Here is a 20175-nt window from a genome sequence, read left to right as displayed (position 1 = left end):
GATACAGAGAAGTTAAGGGATTTGTTCATAGATACCTAGTAAATTATAGGACCAGGGTTAGAAATAAGATCTCTTGATCTCCAATCTCTTTCTTACAGGAAACTTATACAGAAAAGCTAAATATAATAAATGACTTTATACTTTAATAATGGTAATTGATAATAATAGTCATGCCCCTCAGACTCAAAATTATCCTTTGGGCTCAAAATTAAGATTGATATTTCAGAAACTGGAAATGAGAACAGACTAATAAAACAAATAGGTAGGCAGAAATAAAGGCAAAGTTTTTCTTATTTTCTCAGAAGATTACTCAATACTATGTAAATTTACTAAATTTAAGTAAAATTACCATTTATTTTCTGATGATTACATGTTAATCATTATTTCTACATGCATGCTTCCAATTATGATATATTGCCCAATAAAAAGTGTGTCTTTTAATTTTCGCTGTTTTTTGCTTTTGACTATTCTAAATAATGCTGTTGTAAACATTTCTGTACAAGTTTCTTTTCAAGTCCCTACTTTCATTTCTTTGGGATACATACCCAGAAATGGAATGATTGGATCTGTGTTTAATATCTTGAGAAACCAGCATATTGTGTTCCACACTAGCTTTTCGATTTTATATTCTCACAGAGGTTCCAGTTTCTTTACATCTTTGTCAGCACACATATATTTTGTTTTTGCCTAACATTCCTGAAGGGTGTGAAATAGTATCTCCTAGTATTTTTCTTTGTATTTCCCCGATTCTTAGTAATGTTGAGCATCTTTTCATAAGCTTATTGACTATGTCTTTTTTGTATAAATGTATAAATGTCCTTTTCCTATTTTTAATTGGGTGGTTCTATTTTCTTTTGTTGAGTTTTGTCTTGTTTTGTTTTTCTTGTGGTATAGAGATTGAACCCAGGGATACTTTACCACTGAACTACATTACCAGCTTTTTTAACTTTTTATTTTGAGACAGGATCTCTCTTAAGTTGCTTGAGGACTCACTAAATTGCTAAGGCTGGCCTTAAATTTATGATCCCCTTCCCCTCAGCTCCTGAGTAGCTGGGATTACAGGTATGCACCAGCATGCCTGGCACTAGCTTACTTTTGAAAGAAAAATGTATATAAGATGGATTAATAGTTTGGATAAATCTAAAGTGTTAAGTTGTCAGAATTAGGGATTAATATGACATTTTGTTAGTATAAATGACATTGTGTACATGAAATAAAAATAAAAACCTTGTTGGTTTTAAGTAATTTCTTTGCAATGAAATAGGAAGATGCTTAATATAAAGGAAATAGACTTTAATCCTGTTTTACTTACAATTTAATATTTCTGTTTTAACCATTCAGACTTTATTCAAATGTTTTGAACAGGATACAGGATTATTTTGTTAACATTAATTAAATAATCACACATCATTTATATTTAAATTACTTATGGTTTAAACTTAAAGAAATTTTTTCTTATGATTGAGATTTTCCCTCCTTTCTGATGCCATCATTTAGGAATCAGCATTCCAGAGTAGTTGATATAGTTTTGCATGTTTTTGCTTGGTCTTGACAAACCAACCACTGTGTTCTCATAGAGAGCAGTACAGTACTTGTCACTGGTGGCCTTTCTGTGACAGAGAGCCTGTAGACTGACATAAAGTGCTGCCTGTTGTGAACTGTAAAGTGAGAGTCTGCCAAAAACTTAGCAGACAGAACTAATTGGGGAGAAAAAGGACTTTTGTGTCCTCCTCTCTTTCTTTCTTAATTTTTAATAAGACAGATATTGTTAAAGTAGCTTGTTTATGTAAGATTTGTCTGCTTCTCTTTTCTCATTGCGTGGATCACTTTTTAACTTGAAGTCTTGTACTGCAGATTGTTGAGCACATCCACATGGAGGCTGGCACAGGACCAAACTCGAGACACTCAACTTATAACAGTTGATGAAAAATTGGTAAGAATTCTTTACTATATTCTGCTATGGTTTTGTGTTTAGGATTATTTTTGAACAATATTCAATATGGTCTTCTAGGTTCTTCTAGGAAAGTGATACAAGTTTGAATTTCTAGATTATAAATAAATCTTTTTTTTTTTTTTTTTTTGTACTTTAGGATTGAACTCAGGGGCACTTAACCACTGAGCCACATCCCCAGCCCTTTTATATTTAGAGACAGGGTCTTACTGTGTTGCTTAGGGCCCTCACTTAGTTGCTGAGGCTGGCTTTGAACTCATGATCCTCCTTCCTCAGCCTCCTGAGCTTCTGGGAATACAGGTGTGCACCACTGTGCACAGTGATTATACATAAATCTTAAGTATTTTCAGAGAAAAAAATCATTTATGTTAAACATGATACAAAAATATTGTCATATACAAATATTAAATTAAAATGATGAAAGCTTTCATGGTGTTTATAAGTAGTGATTGGAATGCTTATTTATAATGAAGTATTTTTTATTTTCTCAGTGTAACACTCTTATTTAAGTTGTAAGATACTTAACAGTACTATCTAAAATTAAATATATTGGGTTTTTCCAGAACCATGCAATGTTATTGTTATACATATTATATATACATTTACATACATAGCATTTCTGTGTGCACAGGAGAGTTAAGTTAAAACATTACAACTAGAAACAAATGAATAATTCTTTGTTCATCAGGAAATATAATTTTTCTAGCCATCACTGAAATTTTCAGTCTGTGGCCTGTTACTTTAAATGCAAGTTGATATTTATGCTTACATGATGTAATAGCATAAATTTTTGTAATGTTTCCAAGACTTTTGATAGAAATGTATAATAGTTTAAGTGTGCTTTGCCTTTTATGTCTGGTTTACTATTATCAAGTATGTGGATGTATTTCGTAACTACTCCCCTTTTTATGGCATAGTGTTTTATCACTTAATTTTGAGCCTGTTAGCATAATCTAAGTAAGAAGTCACACTCAGATTTGTGTTTGCACCATTAAAGATAACAGACAGATAAATAGAAAAACAAGCAGACAGTTTGGAAAACTCTTAAGCTTCAGGCTAGCTGGCTGGTTTTATCTTCAGGTTATCTCTTAGGCTATTTACTGATTTTGCCATCATCTAGACTGATTCAAGTCTCCCAGTTGATCTCCTCACACACTTTAATCTTCCTCTGATTGATTTTCCCCAGGATAGCTATTTATTATTATTTTAAAATGCTATTTTTGTCACCGTCTACTGTGAAATCCTTTGGTGCTTCCTATTGCCCCTAGAATAAACATTAAAATCCTAACATAGTCTTCAAGTTGTTATATGATTTAACTCCTGCCTTCCTCTTAATTTATCTTGTACTAATATCTTTTTTACAATATTCTGTGTTCCAGCCATACCAACCCTGGAACTTCCTGTTCTTTTTCCTGCTTCAGAGCATTCAGAGTTCCTGTTCATGCAGCCTACATGTTTTTGACCAGTCCCTAGATCTTTATCCAGTCACCAATCTAAAATTTATTCTTTATTACTGAAACATCATTTGTTTATTTAAGTATAAAAAGATGAGACAGTTATATATGTGTGAGAGAAGGATTTTCACATTCCATGTGCTCATTATTTAATGAGGATAGTATTCTAATTTTTCCTATGACCATCTCTTTAGGGGGGGCAACGGAGAGAGTACTGGGGACTGAACTTAGGGCCACTCAACCCTGAGCCACATCCCCAGCCCTATTTTGTGTTTTATTTAGAGACAGAGTTTCACTGACTTGCTTAGCATCTTGCCATTGCTAAGACTAACTTTGAACTCAAGATCCTCCTGACTCTGCCTCCTGAGTTGCTAGGAGTTACAGGCATGTGCCACCACACCTAGCCCTATGACCATCTCTTTTAAGCCCAAAAGGTTGACTTCTTATTCTAGTGTAATGGTTTGAGTAATACTCAGGAGGCATAAGAGTTTTCAGCCGGAGGCATAAAAGTTTTCAGCCTAAAGCATAAGAGTAGTCCAATAATACTTCTTTCTGAGTTCTCTTATTTCAAGTTTAAGGAATGAATGAATTAGCCAATAAACATACTACTCTAAACAAGGTGTTATTTAGAATACCAGAGAGGTATATAGACTAGTGTGGTATTTTTAATTATATATTTTAAAATTAGTTACGTACCTTTGATGGATTTTGTTGCTCTGTATATGTTTTCCTGTTTTATCTTTCTTGAAGTATTTGAATCAAAATGTCAGTATGATATTCCAGGTGAAATCAAAGGAGGTCTTATTTATAGTTAATGAAGTAATATTTAATACAAATATTTAATACAAACCTGAGTTTTAACCATTCATTTAATTTTACATCAAAATTAAAGCATTAGGTAATCCAGTAAGTAACATAATGCTAATAGATTTTTGCATCTTGTTCCAATGCACCCCCAATGGAGGGCTCAATCAGTAAGTAAGTAACATAATGACAAGACCAGGAGCTCAAGAGGGTCCTTCTGGAAATACTGAGTAATTGAGTTGATTATATTTGCATTTTGAACAAAAAAAGGGTTGAAATATAAATATATCCCAACATTAATGATAAAGATATTTCAAATTATAAGGCAAAGCCTATGAGTATTATAAAAGATTTGGAAACATCATTTTAACATACCTATTATATAATATAAGCCAATTTTTTAGATTAGTATAATATTTTTATTAACTGTGCAAAACTGGATAATGGTCATATTTGTACCTGAAATTGGATGGAAGCTAGAATCTTAACTGAAATTATGAGAAATTCCCATTATCATGACCTCTATTAGATATTCATATATAATATTTTTTAAATTAAAAAAAGATGAATATGAAGCCTAGGGCTTTTGTGTATGAATTAACTTTAGTTGAGGATTGGTTTTTATGGTTATTTGTAGGTATTTCTCTTTTCTGAAAACAGATCTTAGAAATTTAAGCCTAGAGGATAACTTCAGGTTATCTAGTGATGCTACTGAATCTGATTATTTTTAATTTTAAAGAGACTCAGTCTTTTTTTCAAGAGAAATCTCACATGGGAATGTAATAGTAATAAAGTAGATAAAAGCTGAACTGCTTAACGGAGATAAGATTTGGGGCAGGGCATACAGCGAACACTTATAAGGCTCCAGAGTTGAGTTCTGAGAGGATTTCAAGGAGTGAGATTTGGAAAAATAGTTTAATCTTTTGCCCTTTTTTATTAGATTGAACATCTGTTTCTCCAACTTTGGTTTTAAAAATTTCCACTTAACTGACTCATTTCTTTCTGATGCTGCTGTTTTTACCGATCAGCCTATCAGATAGCTTTTCCCTATGGATAAAGAATAGTTTTTTTCAACCAATGATGATGGAACAATTGTGTATTTATATGAAAATTTTTTTACAAGAACCTTCATTTATACCTGTGCCATATTTAACTCTCAGGTTCTAAGTATAAACATTGTGCCAAATTTCAAACTAATAAAATATGTAGGAGAAAATCTTTGTAACTCTGAGCTAAACAAATGTTTTTTAGTTATGGCACCAAAAGTGTGAACCATATTTTTAAAAGACATTGCTAGGAGAATGAAAGGAGAAGTCACCATCTGGGTGAAAACATTTGCAGAAAACATACCTGATTAAAGAATTATATTCAGAAAATATAAACAACACATATGAAAGAAACCAACCTCAAAAGGCTACATATTGTGTTATTTCATTTATTCCTATATGATGCAAAACTCTAGGAATAGAAAATTGATCCGTGGTTGTCTAGGCTAGATGTGGAACCTGAAGAAACATGAAATTTGGAGAATTATGTAACTATTCTTGATTGAGGTGGTGGTTTCTTGTTTTTTAAAGCTCATATTTGTGTTCATTTGTAAAAGAAGAAAAACCATAAAATTTGTACATTATTTATAAATTACATCAATTTTTATAAAGGAGATGAAGTTTATTTCTCAGTTTGGTGTTAATCTACTTTTTATAACTTCTATCAGTTGGTTCACAATCTGAACTAATAATTTATATGGCTTGCTTTTTTCTATATGACAACCTCTATAAACCGAATTTGAAATCAGCTCTTTGGTCTCCTGATTCAGTGGTTCTTAAAGGATAATCTGTAGAGGAGACTGAGAATTTTTTTAAGAGGTCCACCCAGTCAGACCATTTTTATAATTATACAGTATCTTTATTTGCCTTTTTTTATGTGCTGACATTTATACTATTGGTACAAAATAATTGAGATAAAACTGTTGGCATCTTAGCACAAATCAAGGCAGCACTTCCTTGCAGTCAACTTTTCTTTAAAAACAAAAACAAACAAACAAAAAAACCCAGACTCCAGTTTACTTAGTGAAGCGCTGAAAATATTTTCTTTTTCTTTTTCCTTTTTTGGTACTGGGAATTGAACTTATGGGTATTTTGCCACTTATCTACATCCCAAATGTTTTGTTGTTGTTTTATCTTGAGACAGGGTCTCATTAAGTTTCTGATGCTCTCTGGATCTTGTGATCCTCCTACCTCAGCCTCCTAAGTCACTAGTATTACATGTTTGTGCCACCACATCTCTGTAAACATCTTCTTTTAATGTCCCATATAGCAAGACAGAAGAACACATAAAACATAGACTACAGTGTTTAAGGAAAAAACTTTATATGCTTTTATTGCTGTTATAAACTGAATTAGCCACTTTTTTATATATAACCTTTATTTGGAAAAACAACAGATGACAAATTATGATTAGTAGATATTTTATCAGAAATTAACCTCCCACTTTAAAATGTTGCTTGTAATAAAGTTTCAAGTGAGAATTAGAATTTTTATAGCATTTGACTCTGCCAGTGATGTGATTCATTTTGACACCTTTCTAGGACTTAAAGACTGCTCTAATGGGATTGGGATTGGGATTGGAGAAGATATAAATAAATGTATTTTATATGTATACATATACACACACAAACACATTTAGTAATGAAACATATTAACATTTAGAAGGTAGGCATATTTCCATATAGGGTTATTTTCACGAATAGGTAAAGACTTCTATGTAAAGTTCAAGATGGGGCTGGGGATATATCTTAGTTGGTAGAGTGCTTGCCTTGCATGCATTGGGTTCAATCCCTAGCACCACAGAAACAAAATAAAGTGTAAGACAAAACAATGGATTTTGTTGTAACCAAGTATGAAGTTTTAATTTTATTTACTTACTTATTTTGAGAACAATATTCACTGTGATGCCCAGGCTGGCCTCGAACTCACTGTCTTCTTGCCTCAACCTCCAAGGAGATGAAATAGGTGTGTGCCACCATGCTTCTTTTTCTTTTCTTTCTTTTTTCTTTTTTGATACCAGGGATTGAACCTAGGGACATTTAACCACTGAGCCACATCCCTAGCTCTTTTTTATATTTTGATACAGAGTTTCACTAAGTTGCTTAGGGCCTCGCTAGGTTGCTGAGGCTACTTTGAACTTGCATTCAGGTGTGTGCCACTATGGATGACATCATGCTTCTTTTTTAAAAAAATTTTTATATATTTTTAAATTTTATATATATATATATATATATATATATATATATTTTTTTTTTTTAAAGAGAGCGAGAGAGACAGAGAGAGAATTTTTAATATTTATTTTTTAGTTCTCGGCGGACACAACATCTTTGTTGGTATGTGGTGCTGAGGATCGAACCCAGGCCGCACACATGCCAGGAGAGCGCGCTACTGCTTGAGCCACATCCCCAGCCCCAATTTTATGTATTTTTTAGTTGTCAATGGACTTTTATTTTATTTATTTATATGCTGTGCTGAGAATTGAACCCAATGCCTCATATATGCTAGGCAAGTACTCTACCACTGAGCTACAACCCCAGCCCCCATGCTTCTTTTTCTAACTTCATATCTGTATGATGATGGATTTTCATTATTCATTTAACCAAAACAACCTGGCAAAATAGTTTGAATACAAGAACAGATGTTAGAATTGATCTTGTCTTCTACTAAGCTAGACATTAAAGAATCAATCTTTCTTCATTTTTCCTTTATTCTCTTTCCCTCCCCCCTTCCCTCCCTCTTCTCTCCCTCTCTCCTTTTGTGTCCATCCGTGTCCCCCCCCCCCCCCCCGTTTCTTAGTTGGGATTAAATCCAGAGACACTTATATCACTGAGTTACATCCCAGCTGTTTTTTATTTTTTAATTTTGAGACAGGATATTATCACTAAGTAGCCCAGGCTGGCCTTGAACTTACAATCCTCTCCTCACCCTAAGATTTAAGAAAATGCAAATTAGTGCCACTCTCCTCACTTGACGTTTTAAATTTTAAAAATATATTTATTTTTTGCTAAAATGTTGTTTATATTAATATTTTGACATTTTAAATTTAGTATACATTTAAATTTTCTATCCATTTTATTTTATTACATGGTAAATATCTATAGAAATACCTCAAGTAAACAAAATCTCATTGTTGTCCCAGTAACTTTTAAGAGTGTAAAGGAGGGGCTGGAGTTGTGGCTCAGGGATAGAACATTTGCCTGGGATGTATGAGGCCCTGGGTTTGATTCTTAACATCCCAAATAAATAAATAAATAAATAAATAAAATCCATTGATAACTAAAAGATATTTTAAAAAAACAACAACAGTGTAAATGAGTCCTGAGACAAAAATGATGATGATGATGTTGATGATGATGATATTGTTTTCCTAAGTCTTCTCCTTCCTGATTTAACCATCCCAGGACTTTGATTTATTTCACATGCATTCCAGGTAATTAATCATCTTGATTACCTCCCATTTGCACTAAATCTCTTTAAAATATTGTTGCCATGTTTTCTTATACTACACATGTGGTACAGGGTGTGATAAGGATTATTATCTCTATTCCTTTTAATCATAGCAGTTCTAGTAAGACCACTTAAAATTTAGGTCCTCATAGTTTTTATCTGGATTTCAGGGAGAGGCAAAACCTCAGATCCTTTTATGTGTACTGTTGTCAAGTCATATTTCTACCTCCTTGAGCTTGTGCTGCTTATTATTTTAACTGTTATTCTCATATTCACTCAAAGGACTTGTTACCAAGTGAAGCTTATTTTTACTGTTACATCTTACATGTAGAATTTGTAGAATTTAATAAATTAAGGAAATTTTCATAGTGTTTTGCAGATGTTAGTACCATTGTAAGTACAAATAAAAATTGTTTTCTTCAATTGTATATTGACAATGTATATCCTATTCTTTTTTTCTTGGCATAAAATGTAGAAAGTGAACAATCTGTGTAGCATTTTTTTTTAGCATAAGGAACATTCTGTTATCTTTATTTTAAAATGGGGTGTCTGTTGATAGAGAACAAATTTTCGGAGAATAAAATTGTCATAATTCTATATTACTATTAATAAAGAATTTTATATCAGAATACATATTAAATTTTTGATCAATCACTTTTAAGAATGTCTTGTGTATAAACTGCTAATTAATCTTTTTATTTACTCTTGCAACTAAAACGAATTTAAATATCAAAAAATAGATGACAACATCTTAGAATAATCCTGTAAATTTATGTTTAGAAGCACAATGTTTTTAAAAAAGATCTTTTTGTGGGTCGTAACATGGTTTCCAAATATGTGATACTTCCTGCAGATAATAAGGACCTCTTACAAATGGATGTTTGATTGGCCCTTGGGTTTTGTTGCAGGAGAAGCTGTGCCATGGAGGTTAGGTGAAGAATGTCTTTGCCTTTGTGCTTTATTAAGAGGGTAACTTTTTTTCCTTTATGTGTCCCCCCCACCTCAATCTCCTTTCAGTATATTTGATGAATACCCACGTCCAGTGCACGTGTTGTCTTTTTATATTCAGTTTGACTATATAAAAGAGAGAAGTTAAATTTGCAATGTTCTTTAAAGATTTTGAGTAGATGCTCCCCCCTAAAACATACAAAGCATAAATTAGACCTACATAGGTATACTTTCAATTTGCTTTTTAATCATTTTTAGTACCTGTTTTTTACTTATTTCATTTGTCACAGTAGCCTTATATTAATTATTACTGTGACGGTTAAAATATTAATACAAAAAATAGATAAAGAATTTCCATAAAATGTAAGAATGTTTGGATTTATTCATGATTTTGTAAAAATTATGTTGTCCTCTTTCCTTCATTCTTTATTTATTCAATAAATGCTTGCAGAGCATGTTTTACACACTATGCCTCTGTGTTTATTTGCATACTCTAAATTGTTTTTATTTACATGGTTTATTGTTTAAAAACCATTAAGCATCACCTGATTTAATTTTCATAAATGTATTATGCTTAGTTATATATGTATTCTCAATTTAAATGCACGTGAAAAAAAGAGACATTTAGTAATTTATAAATCTTAAATCTGTTGGGAGATGATGTGGAATTGAGAAAGGCAGCTATCATTTCAAAGCATTTTTGAAAAATTATGTCATTGCTATTAAAATGTAAAATCCTAACATTTCAGACATGTGCATGTGAAACAGAATCAGTGCTCTGAATGTTGCCAATTTGTTGTTTTATTTCTTAACAACTTCTTCCAAATAGCAATAAAATAGCAATTAAAACTTTATTTTTGCATTAAGGAATTGCTATTTGATTAATAAGCACATATACTAGCAGCGTGCTTAGTCAATGAGGTTTTCATGTTAGTGTTTTATAATGTATATAAGTGGCAAGTGGTTTAATCCATTTTTTTTGTCAGTAAGAGTTTTTAAAATTTTTTTCAGGACTTTAACTTGTTCTAAAATTTGTAAGATTGAATGATTTTCACAGACCTTCAAAATTAAACAATTATTATATTGTTATAAGTGTTTTATATTGTGTTTCTTCCTAATGTACTGAAAGTTTATGGATGAAAATATTTTGTAAATCTGCAGACTTAAAAATTGTTCATTAAGAAGTGACCTGCACAGGAAGATAAACCTCAGTTAAAGGCTTACATTTACTTTGTTTGCTCCCCTCCCACCCCCCTTTAAAGGGTCAGTTTTCTTTTGGTGAGATTACTTTCTTTTGGTGTATGCAGCACTATCTCTGCTAGATTATAAGGAGTAGTGTCTGTGATTGGGGTTATACAGCCTTCTAGCATCTCAAGTGTCTGTTTTGTCTGGACTTTACTCACACAGCATTCTTGTGCAAAAATTTCAAGGCTTTAGTCTGGAGCACTGGGTCAAAGGATATGTCTCTTTGAAGGGAAGACAGGAATTTTTTTTTAATGTTTTATTCACTAAGTAGTATTTCATTTTACATCAAAGAATAGCAGCTTTTGAGAACCTACCATGGTGGCAGTTTAGTATGTGAGTTTTTTTTTCTTTAAGAGTTTAACTAAATATGGATAATGTTTCTTCAAGTTTTCCCATCTTCATTAATGCTTATTTATATTCTTCTAGTTAGGTAAGACTACTAAAATCAAAAGATAAAAACCACTAAGTGAATATAAATGTTAGTTTGTAATGTATTTTGTATTTTAAAAACAACTGTAGTGTTTTACAACATACTTCCTTATTTTGGTTTTTATGCTACCCAAACTGCTGAAAAAAATTGATGAATAGCCTTTATACTATTGATTAAAATTCTAAGAAATATTAGTTAATGATTTTGAAAATATAAATTTTACAGTGAAATAGTCATTCTTTACTTGGACTGTGTTTTAGTACTCTCTTGCATGGGAGGGAAGGGAGAATTGATTTTGAAAAATATCAAAGACTCAATGAAAAAATGTTAAGACTTAGTAAAACTAGAAGGAAAGGTTCTTTCTGTAATTTTTAAAAGGTTAATAAGCAAACGTATTATGTACGCATAATATTAATCATGAGTGATTGCTTTCATTTGTTTATATTATTAAATTGTGTCTCAAATTCCTATAACATGATATACATACCTAAGCATGTGAACTGATATTAAAATAGTTTTAATGTTTAGGGGTTGAACATGCTGAGAAATTAAAACATTTCTAAATAAAAATTAAAAATTTTCTAAATAGAGTTGCTGGGTCATTTAAAAGAGAAAAGTGTCTAAATGGATAACAATTTAAAACAAGTGCATTTAACTCTTAACAGTGATAATCACTAACCAAGACATATTACTTATTATATGTAATTATTTCTTCAAAAAATTATTTAGATGATTGCAGGACTTTGTTTTTGTTTTCTTAGATATTTGCCTAGTTGTTTTTTCACATTATCAAGCTACATAAAACTTAATTTAAAAAATATTACAAGGGAGGTGAGTGATAGAAATAATAGTTTTTACATGCACACAGGAACCATTAAAATTTAAAATAGAGAGTGTCTTTCTATATTTTAATTGTTTATAGAACAAAAGATCTTTCCTCTACAATATTCAGCCATCTTATTATCTGTGATTCTTCAGCAATTAAAGCAGATTTATTTTCCTCTTTGTTCCTACTTGGAATACTTGAACAATGCTGGAGAATTGAACTGTCGGGAATGTTTTATCTTTCAAAAGCTTTAAAGTTCTACGTACCAATTAGCAAAATACAGTAAAGATTTAAACTGTTAATAGCCACAACATCTTAAATGCATAGACCTGTAGTATGCTAGGGCTGTGTAACAGTTCTCCATTGTATGTCTCTGTTAAGGAAAGTAACTATGTAGGTCTTTCCTTGCTTTACTACCTGCTGTGTATGGAAATTGTGTATAGCACTTGACACTTGCTTTCAAGAATTTTAAATTCTTGCATGTTATTATGTAGAAGCTTTGGCTTTCAATAAAGGAGAATTGATATTTGTTTGGATTTTATATAAAGGGTTTTTGTCATGTTTTAAAGATGATACAATTCATATGTGAAAATACATTAATCTGTTACTCTTTAATGAATTCCAAGTATGTAAAGTGTATATTATCTCCTTGCAAATGGCTTACCTAATTTTTCATTTAACTGAATATAATCTAATTTTAAAATTTATATTAGAATATGAGTACCTGATGGTTTATTTTTTATACTATTATGTTTTTGTTGCATATTTTGGGAGGGTTGTAATCTTGATAGTATTTTGTATTTAGAGTTAAAGCTTTTTAAATTTCCAGCTTGCCAGGCAATTTCAAAACATAAGGATTCATCCAAACACCCATATTAACTTGTTAAAACTTCATGCCCATCATTTTATAATAAATTCTAAATAAAGGTAGGGATAAGAGAAAGTAAAAAAAAAATAAGAGTACTGTTTTTTGGTGACAGTTATTTTTTTCTCTTCTATGTCATACGTCTCATGGAGTAGAATTAGAGTAGAGGAAAGAGGAATGCAGACCTTAATGTCTGAGCAGCAAACTTCTATTTTCTTTGTTCAAACTTTCTAAGTTTCAGTTCTACTCTTCAAAATACCACCTGCAAGTTTTCAAATATTCATGATTTACAGGATGGGTAGGTGTAAAATAATAGGTCAGTAATATGGAGACCTTACCATATGCAGTATAATGTGCCTCCACTAAACTACGTCTTTATAAGAGATGTTTTTCTAGAAATGTATTAATAGGGTTTTTGTTCAGTTGCTATTTCATGTTTAATGCTTTTCTTCAAAAGGCTTTCAGTATATTGCATATCAGTTATTGAAGGTTTTTTTTTAATTTTAAGGCTTCTAAGATAATAGACATTTTTTATTTTTTTTTTTTTTAGTTTTCTCTAAGCAACATATAAAATACAGAGACATACCAAAATGTTGGGCTAAGAATGCTAATTTAAATTGAAGAACTGAGGTTCTGTCTGCTTAGTGTGCTGATTGACATACAATGAGTGTATGTTGTTATAATTAAAATCTATCAATGAAAAGCATTTTGGAACTTACTTGGGTAGTTTGAGATTTGACATTAAAGAACTAAAACCAGGTTCCTGATTTTGTAAGATCATAATATATCAAACACTTAATTATAGTCATATAGTTTGTGCCTAGAATATTCAAAGACTAAAACTTCTCTAGGGCTGGTGATTTTCAGCTAAGACAATCTGAAGTAGTTTGTGAAGATCCATCAAGAGATTTTTTTTTTTACTTTTATTTAAAATATATTGAACTTTTCTTTCATTCATTGAGCACCTACTGTATATCATATTCTAGGCTGGGAATACAGTGAATATTCTTGTGCTTAGAGTTTATATTCTCAAGTGAAAGCTCATACCAATTCTATAAATAATTAAGATACATTTCATAAATTAATTAATGTTATAGAAAAAAAGTTAAGCTGGGTGGCAAGATAGAAAGTAGCTGGGAATTGGGATGGATAAATAGGACAATCAAAGAAAGAGATGTTGTGGTATATGAACTAAGATTAGAATGATAGGAAAGAGCCAATTATGTGAGACTGCAAGAGAGCATTTATTTCACGTAGAGGAAAAACTAATAACCATAAGTGTAAACTTATGCCATAAGAAAGGGAGAAAATGATCTAAAATGAGGTCAGATATACGAGCAGTGGGGTAGACTCAGGTTATTAGACTCTCTCAGGTCCATGGTAAGAAGTTTAAATTTTATTTTACCTCTAATAGGAAACTTACAGGGTTTTCAGTAGAAAAGTGATTTGAGGGGCTGGGGATGTGGCTCAAGTGGTAGTGTGTTCGCCTGGCATGCGTGAGGCACTGGGTTTGATTCTCAGCACCACATAGAGATAGAAATGAAGATATTGTGTTCACCTAAAACTAAAAAATTTTTTAAAAAATTAAAAAAAAGTGATTTGATCTGATTTACTGATCAGAAAAACTGGAGAATAGCTGTTATGGTTAAAAATCACTTCAAAGGACTTCACAAAGGAAATGATTAGATTATTTTGTTGCTGTTTTTATGTGCTCAACTGCCCTTTTTGATGTTCATGATGTGATTTTTATGATTTTTGCAAAGCATTCTATACACTGACAAAAGTGAATTTTTAATTCTTTTTAACAGGAACAAATTTGTATGTGTTTGCATTTTCAATGTTATATGTGATAAAACAGGTAAATTTTTTTCTATTAAAGAATCTTCAGAATTTGCTCTTCATTGTGGTGGACAGGGGGGTTTCTAGAGATTAAATCTAATTTCTCACTTCTATGACCCTTCATTCTCTATCCCCCAAAAACAGGATAAAAGAGTTGATGGAGGTTTGTCATAGTGTTCAAGAAAGATAAGAAAAAAACAAAATATTTGTCTAAGCTGCTGTCCACCAAGTAGGTGCTGATGAGACCCAAATACTCTAAGCACTGCACCTTGTATCAGCCAGTGGCTTGGCTGGTGGTGATAGTTGTTTCCATCTTAACTTTGATTCCACTTCTTCTCTCTTTTTCTCTTGGAATTTGTCATTCTTCACAGTTGTTTGTGTAACTCTCCTCCTCTACTTTTGTGACTCTGTGTTCCTCTTATTGCTGACTACATATCTGATAGTCATCTCTCTTCCTCTGTGACTATCTTTGCTCCCTCACCCCCCAAATACATACCTATCCCCCTTCCTTTCTGTTTCTTTCTCTGCCCTTCCTCTCAGTCTCTGTCTGGTTTGATTCTTTAGACATTTTTATGATTTAGACACAAAGTGTGCCCCGGCTGCTCATATGTGAGATAGTGCAAGAAGGTTCAGAGATGAAATTATTAGATCGAGAGCTGTGACCTAATCAATGGATTAGTCCGCTGATAGGATTAACTGTGTGTTAATGTAGGTGGATTGGGTGTGATTGGAGGAAGCAGGTCACTGTGAGGCATGTCTTGGGGATTTATATTTTGTCTCTGGTGGACTGAATTCTCTAATTCCTCATGTCACATCCTGAGTTGCTTTCCTCTTCCATGATAGTCTGCCTCACCTCCGGCCCAGAGCTATGGAATTGGCCAACCATGGACTGAATCTCTGAAAGTATGAGCAAAAATAAGAATTTCCTCTCCTAAGTTGTTCTGGTCAGGTCTTTTGGTCACAGTGATACAAAGCTGAATAAAATGTCATCATCATTATTTTTTCCACTCCTCCTTTCTCTTTTACTTCTCCTGTTCTTCTTCTTTCTCTCTTTTTCTACACTTCTGTTTCTTTTATTATTTTTCTTTTTCCTCTCCTCAAATGGCTAGGGAACTACATGTAAAACTAAATGAGAGAGACAGAGAAGGCCCTGCTGTACAGGTGCTCTTTTAATTTATTCGTTATTTCCCATTTAATAAGTAAATACAACTTTTAGGGTAATGTAGATACTGGAAAAAGAAATTCTATGATTTGTACATTATTATATTATTTGAAATTTTCACCCTGACGAGAAACATGAAATAATAAAAAGACCATAGATTTATTTATAGGTATAACCTTAGATCTTTAATCCCATCCTCTTAGCTATATAACCTCAAGCAAGTTATTTAACCACTATAAGTGTCCTCGTCTTATAAAATAAAAATAATAGCTTTGAGATTTCTTTTGAAAGTTAATTGAGTACATACATGAAACAGCAGAGTATAATAGTCTTATTTGTGTTCATCATTCAAATTGGAGTTGTTAGTCTGAAAAGAGAAGTAACCTGGATTATAATTGATATCTTGTTGATTGTGAATTAATTAAGCATACCATTCTTCTGAGTTACATCTGCTATTCAGATATTGAGCTCTAGAGGATTTGGGAGCAAGATGTTAGCCTCAGTTTTGTATCAGTTATGTGTGCTCATTTTTATATGTATGTATATATGCAGGTGGTGCTGAATTTTGTCATATAACTTGCCTTTTCTAACAACCTATGGATTTTAGTAAGTCATCTATAATATTATGACTTCTCTTACATAGCTTTGGACAGTTTTGTAATCCTTTATTGGTAACTGTATTGCTAAACAATTATCCTTCTAATGAGAAATCTCTTTAGTCACTTAAAATCTTTTTCTTTTCTTTTTTTTTTTTGGCACTGGGGATTGAACCCAGGGGTGCTTTACCACTTGCTACATTCCCTCCTCTTTTTATTTTTTTATTTTGAGACAGGGCCTCACTAAGGTGCTGAGGCTGGCCCCAAACTTGTAATCCTCCTGCCTCAGCCTCACCAGTTGCTGGAATTTCAGGCATGCACCTCTGCACCTAGCTATAATCTATTTTTAATGGTGAAAATTTGGAACTATTATTCCAAAGTTTCTAAACAACCTGCTCATATTATACATTATATTTGGTCATCAAACTATGCAATTAAAGATACCTTTTAATGATTTTAGTAGTAACGCATGTATACATCCATGCATTATGTAACAGTGAGGATGCATTCTGAGAAATGCATCTGCGTTAGTCGGTGTTTCATCGTTCTGACCAAAATACTTAACAACAACTTGAGGAAAGATTTATGGCTCATGATTTGGAGGATTCAGTCCATGGTTGACTTTATTGTTCTAGTCCAGAAGTGAGGCAGAACATGGCGAAAGGGGGTAGTAGAGAATTTCTTAGTTGATGGCAGCCAGAAAGGTGTGGCGGAGAGAAGAGGAGAGGATAGAATCAATACCTTCATGAGGTCAGAGCCCTCATAGTCAAGACTACTTTCCCAAAGCCTTACCTTTGAACATATGAAGCTTTGGAGGACATTCCAGATCCAAACCACAAAAGCATCATTAACCAGTTTTATTATGCAAACATCATGAAGTATAGTTATACAAAACTGATATTAATCACTCACTCAGTAGGGCCTCTTTACTATTTTATAGTAAACTTTAAGTAGGAGTATAATGATAAATATGTAGTATAGTAAATACATACATAAACCAATAATGTTTATTATCACTATTTTACTATACATAACTACATGTCCTATGCTTTTATACAACTAGCAACACAGTACGTTTGTTTATGCCAGCATCACCACACACGTGAGTAATGTGTTGCACTGAGATAGCTATGATGTCCCTAGGTGATAGGAATGTTTCAGCCCCATTATCATCTCCATCATATATGCTGTTTGTTATTGATTGAAATGTTACACAGCACGTGACTATATTAAGAATTACATTCTATACCATAAATATATAGTTTTTCTTGCTTATTAAAAATAAAGGCAAATACATGTGAAAAATAAAATAGTAATATGTGCTGAGTGCAGTGGTGCACACTTGTAATCCAGTGAATCTGGATGTTGAGGCAGGAGGATTGCAAGTTTGAGGCCAGCCTGGGAAATTTAGCAAACACTCTCAAAATAAAAAGGGCTGGGGATATTGTTCAGTGGTAGATCACCCCTGGGTTCAGTCCCCAGTACCTTTAAAAAACAAAACACAAACACACATTGTAAAAACATTAATTTAGAAATGATAAAATATAAAGAGGAAAATTAAAATTACTTTTTCAGTCTTGGTTAATTCTTTTTTATATGAATATTTAACCACACTAATATCCAGTATATTTACATATGACAAATCATTTTTATTCTTTTTTTCCACTTTATTGTGAATGTCATATTGTTTTAGAAATTGCTCAAAAGCACAATTGTAAATTATTATATAACCACCCATTGTATCTACCATAATGTATCAACCAGTATATAGTTGCTATACTGCAGGTTGTTTACAATTTTTCGCAATTATACAAAATACTGGTATGAATGTCTTTATACCTAAGTTTTGGTCTTTTATAGCATCTTTATTTTAGGTTCAACTCTTTCAAGTAAGATTACTAAATCAAAGAACCTAGCATTGACATTTTAAGTTATTTATTAATAACCTAAAGACAATTGACACAGAATACTTCTAGAGATTTTGAACCAATTGATTCTGTATCATTTGAGAGAGATAACTTTTCATAGTCTCTATTTTAGTACATATAGTCTAATTCTGTGGATTTCTTCAGTCTCTGACATATGGGGTGTAGCAGGTTCCACCTAATAGATAAATACCATATGTCTAAAAATTAGAAGACAATAAAAATATATAATACATAAATGTACTTGAATTAGTACTTCAAAGCTTAGTACATTAACATTATGAATTTAGCTATCATTGTGCTATAAATTTGTGGATATTCCACTTGACAGAATTTCTGTCATAGATATATAAAATAGCCCAATGTATGGCCAATAATGCTACAGAAGTGTTAATTATAGCTGCTGCTACTAAACTAATATTACCACAACTATTGTAACATTTGTAGTATAAAGAATGAATCTGAGTAAGTTAATGAAACTTTTTTCCTATTTTTATATGTCAGTCTGGGTCTTTTGTTGTTATTTATAAAGCCTTTCCAGAGCACTGGTGATATCTATAAAACTTATCTTTATCATTTATTTGGTGAACTTTGTAGTTACTGATTTCAAATTTATTTACATTGTAGTGAATAACACTCTCTGTAGGATTTTACACTTGAAATTTCTTGAGATTTTTAATTTTTTTTTTTTAGTTGTAGATTGGCATGGTACCTTTATTTTATTTATTTGTTTTTATGTGGTGTTGAATTGAAACCAGTCTCTCACATATGCTAGGCAAGTGCTGTACCACTGAGCCACAACCGCAGCCACTCTTGAGACTTTTTTTTTATCACCCAGAATATATATGGTCTTTTTTTTGGTTGGGTTGGGAATCAAACCCCAGGCCTTGTGCGTGCCTTATCAGTGCTCCATCACTGAGCTACATCCCCAACCCTAGGTCTGTCTAGATTAATGTTTTGTTTTGGTACTAGGGTTGAATTTAGGGGGGTACTCTCACACTGAGCTACATCCTCAACCCTTTTTATTTTTGATTTTCAGACAGGGTCTCTTACTAAGTTACTGATGGTAAACTCAAAATTGCTGTCTTCATTTCTCAGCTTCCTGAGTAGCTAGAATTACAGATGTAAACTACCAGACATGGTGACGTTTATTGTATTTTATTGATGAGTTGACCTCTCTCTTTGTCCTGGTACTATTCCTCATTCTGAAGTCTACTTTGATATTAATATAGCTGCTTCAGATTATTCTTAGTTTTCATGGTACATCTTATTCCACCCATTTATTTTTAGCTTATTTATGAGTTTGTGCATATGTTTGGGTCTTGGTTTTTTATCTATTTTGATAACATCTATCTTTTAATGTTTAAAACTCCTATATGCAACATTTAATGATATGGTAGAGTTTAAGTTTAGTATCTTGGTGTTTTCTGCTTGTCCTATGTGATTCTTTTTTCTGTTTTTTTTTTAATTAAAAAAATTTTTTAGTAGTTGCTTTGGTGATTATAAAATGCATCATCAACTTTTCATTGTCGACCACGGACTAATAATATATCACATATGTAGGGTAAGAACCTAAAACAGTAGTTCCATTTACCATAGTCCTTCATGTTAATGTTGACACATTTTACTTCCATAAA

At 32.1% G+C, this 20175-nt stretch overlaps 1 protein-coding gene across 1 annotated transcript in view; it reads left to right on the top strand.

The window, feature by feature from the left end:
- The window catches only part of Ndufs4 (NADH:ubiquinone oxidoreductase subunit S4), a 101335-nt gene that overhangs the window by 40177 nt on the left and 40983 nt on the right, over positions 1-20175 (top strand). Inside the window, exon 2 of the mRNA XM_005319642.5 lies at positions 1855-1933. Within this exon, the coding sequence (XP_005319699.1) occupies positions 1855-1933 (79 nt within the window). The remainder of the gene's footprint in view (positions 1-1854; positions 1934-20175) is intronic.

This window comes from Ictidomys tridecemlineatus, chromosome 1, assembly GCF_052094955.1.
Source record: "Ictidomys tridecemlineatus isolate mIctTri1 chromosome 1, mIctTri1.hap1, whole genome shotgun sequence".
Lineage (NCBI taxonomy): Eukaryota > Metazoa > Chordata > Mammalia > Rodentia > Sciuridae > Ictidomys > Ictidomys tridecemlineatus.
This window is presented reverse-complemented; position numbering and strand designations above follow the sequence as displayed.